Raw genomic sequence first — 7,811 nt, forward strand, 5'->3', positions numbered from 1 at the left:
TACCTAGTGTGATTCCGTAATTGCTTACCATACTACCATATAGGTTTAATATTTGATTAAAAACATTTAAATTCAAAACTAATTAATTTCTATATACTTTTGTTGGAAAATTATTTAATTTTCCATTGTCTATTTCTTTCCTCTATCTATTAATATATCGTTAGCCAAAGGAATTTCATCAACTTTTGTGTTTCTTTCTAGTTTACATCTAGATCTTCTAGTTTTTTGATATCACTACCTATTTTCTGTCAGTTCTTTTGGTATTGCCGGCGTGATTATTACGGATTGTTAGTTATTATCATTATTTACCTGCTTCTTGCCTTCTCTATAAACTGTCTCTCTGTTACCATCGAACTCTGGTCTTTCTTCCCTCTTGGCTTAAAGTAAAAATTTACTAAACCTTTAGTAATGTAAGTAAGAAAGTAATTGGCAATGGTATTATATTACTAATTAGATGACAAAAATGTGATCTATTAAATTAATTTCATTTAGTAATATTATTGATAGTACACCTGTAGATTCAATCACTTTGAAATGATTACTGAAAATTGTATATTATATATTAAAGTATTTTAATTGTATTATTAAAAATATTCAACTAATAGGTGTGATTTATAGAATAATAATTATAGATCATTTATTCAATACTCATTTCAAAAAATCTAATCACTATCATTAAATATTTAAATTTTATTGACATAACATTGATCAAACTACTATATATTAAGGAGCGATGTGAAATATATGATTTTTATCAAGATATAGCAAAAATGTACAACACCAGTATATATATTCTACTCGCTGGATTCCTGGCAAACCAAGCCTGTAAGTAAATCTATAACAATATTTTACAACAACATTGTAGATACTTTAGTTTGATTTCATGTAACGATTTTACATATAATACTTATTCAAAATTTATTTTTCAATTTGAGATTGTAGTTCATTCAAATTCTGTAAAGAATCTGAAGAAAATTTTGACAGTTGCTTGACAGATGCTATTCAATATGCCATTAACGCTCTGAAATCAGGTAAGTATTTAAAATATAACTTTATTATTATATATTAGATGTATTTTGCTGAATTTATAATCAAAGTTAGTCAGTACAAACATTTTCTTTGTTTTTACTCTGTTAGGCCGGCTTCAGCTCTAGCGAAATTCACGTAAAAAATTATATTCAGTATTTGAATTTCCTTTAATTGAAGTTTTTTAGAAGTTTACAAATTTGTTTAATTACACAAATTAGCTTTCATAATCCATCATTACGAAATGACAGTCCATATACCTATAGGACATATGGTATTTAAGTAATTACAATTTTTCATTAGAAATCACCACCTAATCGACAGTGATATCATAATAAAGGCTGACGTCAAATTTACGATTTTTTAGATGTAAATGAATATGGATTACATAATCTAAAAATGATTAAGGTTGATTCAATGTCGATTGAAGAAGGTGCTGGAGTTGTCAAGTTTCAACAAAACTACAAGAATTTGGAACTTACAGGAATAGCAGACGCTACAGTAAAAAATGCACAGTAAGTATATATATATATATATATATATATATATATATATATATATATATATATATATATATATATTTATTTATTATTATTATTATATATTAATTATTAGTAATGATTACTTGTATTGAAGTTTTTCTCAAGTTTGTTATCCCCTTTTATCAATTATTATTCATATAAGAGAATTTCATTAGTTATATTTCTTTCTATTATATGATAGATTATTTTATCTTTCTGAATCTGATTTTGAATAAGATGTAGAAATAAACACGCTAGGTTAACTAGATGCCATGAATTGTTTTTGCCTTTGAACAACCTCTGTGTATTTCTTTCCTTCTACTGTACTTCTGTTAACACTTCTACTACACGCATAATATTTTCTAATTAGTGTATTTTCTTTTTCTAAATACAGGTTATAGACAAAATAATGTGAATAATTGACATATAAGCATTATGTATTTATTAATAAGGTGTTGGGAGACATTTAGCTTTTAAAACAGATACAATTTTTTGAGGAATATATTCATAGAGTATCTAAATAGTTCCCAAAACAATGTTGTCCCATTTTTGTAACAAAACATACATCACTTGATTCAATTATGTTAGTTGTAGCCCTTGTACTGACTGAGGAAGATGTTTGATGATATTCTGATGGTCATTCAATCTAAACTCAATTTTTCAGCGCATAGCGATGGCGCATCATCATCTTGGAGTATGGTAGTGTTTGGCATCAATAGTCTAATAAAACCTTGTCATTGAGGACGGCGAATTATTAATTTCCTTATGTTTATAATTGTAATCTGATCAATGAAGTGGAAGTGAATTAGAATAATAGCTGAATACCACGATATTGCCGCCCAAATTATAACATATTCTTTCAATCATCGAGTCTTTATGATCATTGCGCCACTTCTTTCGCAGCTTAACTTTTTTAATATTAGCTTTGTGAAACTCCCGCTGTACTATTTTGTATTGAAGAAGTGTGACTTAAGTGAATGTTGAGTTCAGCTGTCACTTTTGACGTGAATGTTTTATATTATCTGTCCACAATTCTTTCTAATGTCTGCTTAGTCGGCGATAATTTACTGTGTTGTGTGAGCTGTCGTAACCTTGGATACTTTCGCTCCTAAATCGTTAAATATTTTAGCTCTTTTCATCACTTATACTGCCGCTAACCGAGCCCCAACTATTGGTGTACCGCTCGCTTGTTTTAACCATCGGAGAATAAGCGTATAATATACTAAAATATAGCCTAAAAGTCTTGGAATGTAAAGTAAACAAAACGCGTCACATTATTTACTCAGATGCAGTGTTTCAAACATAAAACATGAAACAGTTTTGTCGCAAAAGCCAGAACACCTGTCTCATATATATGTTAAATTGTTGTTTTTCTTTCTAGCTTATATTATATTCGGCTTTTTATTTTCTACTAAATGTATGTCTTATATTAATTGCCTTGATACTTGCAACTACCTTGATTTTGTTCCAGCTATGACAAAGCAAATAAAGTTCTCTCGTTTACAATTCAAATACCAAAATTTGGACAAAGAGCTGATTACATAATCAAGGGAAACTTAATGGATATGCCTATTACTGGTAACGGAAAAATGTGGTTTAAATTAGGTAAACTGTTAATAAATCACAATTTTAGTTCATCTAACGTTTGTGTTTTACTACAGATAACTTAGAAATGGTACATGAGATCGCTCTGGAGGAATACACCAAAGATGACAATAAATATTTCAAGATAAAATCCTACAATATCCAAATGTCTATAAAAAGTGCAAGCGTACATTTGGAAAATTTGTTTGATGGTAATAAATTGCTGGGTGACAACTTAAATAAACTCTTGAACGAGGAATGGGAGCTACTTTTTCACGATCAGAAGCCATCAATGGAAAAATCTTATGCGAATGAATTCAAAAATTATGTACAACCATTTTTTGACAAGCTACCTGCTAATGAGCTGTTTTAATTAAATTTTACTCCCAAACTGTAACCATTAATAAAGTAAAATAGATATGACTAAAAATCTTAAAAATGAAGTACCGAAGAACATCGGGCATATCCTGATTTTAGCTGAACATAAAATTTATTTTTTGGAGCAATATTCTATTCAAATACACAATTTCTTGTTGCGTTTGCATTTAATCTTTCGTCAAATTTGAAATTTTACATCTTCCAGCTTAAAAACTTTAAAAGTATGTGATTTAAAGCTATTTTATTTGTTAATTTGTTTAATTGAATTGCGGTGTCGAATATGTTGTTTGACCATTACCTCCGTAAATTATCTGTCTGTACAAAAATAAGTTTCTAATAATAAATGTTTCTTCTCAGACTAATTACTAATTTATAACTTAATAATTAGACTAAGAGACCTAAGTTTTAATAATTAAATTCTCTGACTACTAAGCTACTGAATTCTAGGCAAATAATAACAACATCAACAATTGGTGGAAAAAAGAATCTGACTAAAGAAGCAAAGAATCAAAAAAACATCGAATATGGAAGAAATGGTGAAATGATATCATAATACAACAATAGAACTATATCCTAGTACTCCAATTTTAAGTTAACAAACCATCATCTAAAACTATTGGTACTTGAGAACACGATCGCTTATATCGTTAATTGTTAGACAAAGTATCAAAGGAGCTTTGAGATTTATAAACACCAAAATAACCGCAACAAGACAAGAGCCATCACAACCGTATTACCTTGGGTTATTTAATTATTCAATGGAACATGACAAAAGGGGATTCTTCATCAGTCGATCACTCAGCCAAACTTTCTTAAACGGAATAAACTAATCAGGAGAGTTTCAGCTCATAGTACCCTCGACTCTACGGACATGAGGGAGGTAAGTACAGGATACAGGGAGATTGGGCCTGTTGAGCCGAGCCTTTCACTAATCAGAAGCTTGGCCCCTTTTTCTTCCTTCGGGAAGCCCTTCAAAACTACTCTTATTATTCGCGGTCTCGGACCAAGAAAACACCGACTAGCCATCTGCATTCAATCTCCAATACATGTAAATTTCCTGTCAAGACACCAAAAAGTCCTAGCTTCCAAGAAGGCTCTGGAACCGAACTCACAATGTTTCCGCATGAGCAGCTCTCTGAATTGGACAATTATATATTTAAATATATAGTTTAAAAGTTTTACAGATTTATCTGCTATTCTTTATACTTGTACTGACATGTACAAATTTCTGAGTCAGTCCTATAGTCTTAAAGCTTTATAAAATTAATTACGGAAAAATTTATCCTGGAAATTATAGAAGTTGTCAGTTACGGAGTTATATTATTTATCTCTACAAATTATTTTATTATTTTAAATTGCACATGTATTAATACGATTATACCTGTAATTATTTTAGTTATTTAGTTTCAGTTCAAACGAAATAATTAAACCATTTCTATGCAAATTAGAAATTGCGTTTCTATAATTATTTAAGTGAAACCAATCTACATAAAAACAAATCGCCATATTACTAGTGACATATCTATACATAGCGATATAAAATTCTCTATATTTCTGTCTATATGTATAAAATAATATAATATATTTCACATTGTTTAAAAAAACACAACCTCAAAATGGAATCAGTTAAGAAAGCGGTAAATATGGCGGAGGAGCCAGGCAATTGCTGAATTTTCTACAAAATTTAAATTTCTATATAGTTCCAAAAAAGTACAGTGATAAAAGTTAATAACAATAATTCTAATTAGAAATCAACGAATAAGTGTATTCGAGAATTATTATTAAAATAGGTATAAAACCCGAATTTGTCATTTTCATTTTGGTATTATTATATTTTATTCAATTGTTTATCATTAATAAAAACGTCAATTTTTCAAAGCTAAAACCAATTTCTCTCAAAATGTATTCATTGTATACATGAAGTTATATATGTTACAAATAGTAGGGTAATTACTAGTTAATAGTAGGAAATAGTTCATATACTAATCTCAGTCTGTTCTTAATGTGACTATCCCAAATTCCTTAAATATTTTGCGTAATCATTATGTAAAATTCAGTAAAACTTTTGGTTAATTCAGTTTCAGTATAATTTGCCCAGTGCATTAATTAAAATATTACCTCACGAATTAGAACTGCCCAATAATTTTGCTACATTTATCGCATTAATTCTAATATACTTTCTTCTGACAAAATGTTCTTTATATATTTTTTAAAATGATAAAATGTTTACGTGCAAGTTTGTAACAGAGCCATCTAAGTCTCGCCAATAGCCAGAAACTCGCTGTCGATCACTCACCATTTAGTGGAGTTCGTGAATTTTTTCATATCATCTCAAGAAAATAGGTCAACACATTTTTTGACAAAATTATTTTTTTTTATTCAGCATAATTCCCTTCATCATCACCTCTTCATTCGACGAAATCTTCTTCCCAGCGAGCATGCTTTTGAGATCTGAGATCAGGAAATAGCCGCTGGGGGCTAGATCTGAAGAATACGGTGGATGAGAAAGCAATTCGAAGCCCAATTCATAGATTTTTGACACGGTGCATTGTCTTGGTGAACCATCACTTTCTTTTTCTTCAAATGCGGCCGTTTTTCGGCGATTTCGTCTTTCAAACGGTCCAATAACGCTACGTAATGGTCGCTGTTGATGATCCTTCCGTTTTCAAGATAGTTAATGAAAATTATTCCATACGCATCCCAAGTACAAACGCCATAACCTTGCCAGACGATTGTTTTTCAACACTTTGGGGCGGGTTCATCGTGTGCAGTCCACTCGGATGACTGTCGATTGGACTTCGGAGTGAAATGATGGAGCCATGTTTCATCCATCGTCGCATATCGAAGCAAAAACTAGAATGTTTATTACGCTTGATTATCTTCAAGCACTGCTCCGAATCCTCAACTCGTCATTGTTTTTGGTCAAAATTGAGTTTGCGCGGAATAGCATTTTTTCCATTCAAAAAGCAATATTTTATCAACACGCGAAATTCCTTTTTATCCATTTTTTTCACAATAACAAAAGTTATTTAACTCAAAATGCTATAATTCACAAACCAATGATCCCACAGCTGTCAAATTTATACACGCATCTTTTGAGGGTTAGTGCTAACTAAAAACATATGTACTTAGTTCTAATAGCGCTATCTATGTGTCAGGTCAGGGACTTTTCAATTGACCTGTTATATCATAGGGTATTTACTAACGGTTAGCAAACTCTCTCTCTAACTCTAAATGATAAGCCTAAGAACATGATGCTGAAATAGAAATACTGTTTCCAAACAAAAACAAATTTATTTTTGGTTAATTGTTAATTTCCGTTTTTGTCTTTTCTAACGCCAGCAATGTATACACCTATGCATATTTTACCATTAAAAAACCAGTTCAATTTAAGGTTACTAAGCAATTATCAGCACTAATTTATTGTTATTTATATGTGGAACATAAATTTAAAAAGCCATTAAAATAATATTATTTAATGCGTATAGAATTTACTAATAAGCATTCATAAATCATCTTCAACAGTTAATTATTTCAAAAATTGGTATAATTTTTATACACTAATTAAACTATAAAGTGCTTAAAATTAAATGCATTTTTGTCCACTTTGTTGAGTATATATAATAGAACCATCACCTAATAAAAATGATATGTGTGATAAAGGTCTTCGATCCTTTTGTTATCTTATATATATATATATATATATATATATATATATATATATATATATATATATATATATATATATATATATAGAAAGAGAGAGATAGAGATAGAAATAGAGAGAGAGAAAGAGCAATATTTTTGCAATATGACAACCTTGAACATTTACGGAAAATGAACGTATGTTACCCTGTCCGTCGAAATTTGGTCAATTTAAGTATAGCTTCAATAGAAACAGAGTCCTCCTTCAACATCATAATCATATGCTACTGGAAAGATGGGATATGCTTATGATATTGTTTAGCTTTTGCGGACGACCTGGCGCTTCTAAGTCAGGACACTCAAATAGCTGAAAAATTGAGATTCTAAAATAATCAACAGAGAAAGTAGATCTTCAAATTTCATTTTAGAAAACAGTATAACAGTGTTTATGACAAACAAATTAACACCAACATTCTTAGAAACTAAATGAGTCAAAATATCTCATGGGGTATTTACGGTTAGCAAAACGCTCTCTCTAGCTCTCAATGATAAGCCTAAGATCTTGATACTGAAGTAGAAATATTGTTTGTAAACAAATTTATTTTTGGTTGACTTTTTTCCGTTTTTGTCTTTTCTTAAGGTAACTAGGCAATTATC

At 29.9% G+C, this 7,811-nt stretch overlaps 1 protein-coding gene across 1 annotated transcript; it reads left to right on the plus strand.

The window, feature by feature from the left end:
• The first annotated feature begins 683 nt into the window (after positions 1-683).
• On the plus strand, positions 684-3,871 carry LOC143192476 (circadian clock-controlled protein daywake). The gene is made up of 5 exons (XM_076397855.1): positions 684-825; positions 936-1,031; positions 1,394-1,541; positions 3,019-3,152; positions 3,209-3,871. The coding sequence occupies exons 1-5, from the start codon at positions 771-773 to the stop codon at positions 3,502-3,504; spliced, it is 729 nt and encodes a 242-aa protein (XP_076253970.1). The 5' UTR covers positions 684-770; the 3' UTR covers positions 3,505-3,871.
• Positions 3,872-7,811: the final 3,940 nt, after the last annotated feature.

Source organism: Rhynchophorus ferrugineus, unplaced genomic scaffold, assembly GCF_030347505.1.
Source record: "Rhynchophorus ferrugineus isolate W39M unplaced genomic scaffold, kcgeb_rfMv2 rfM3, whole genome shotgun sequence".
In the NCBI taxonomy this organism is placed as follows: Eukaryota; Metazoa; Arthropoda; class Insecta; order Coleoptera; family Curculionidae; genus Rhynchophorus; species Rhynchophorus ferrugineus.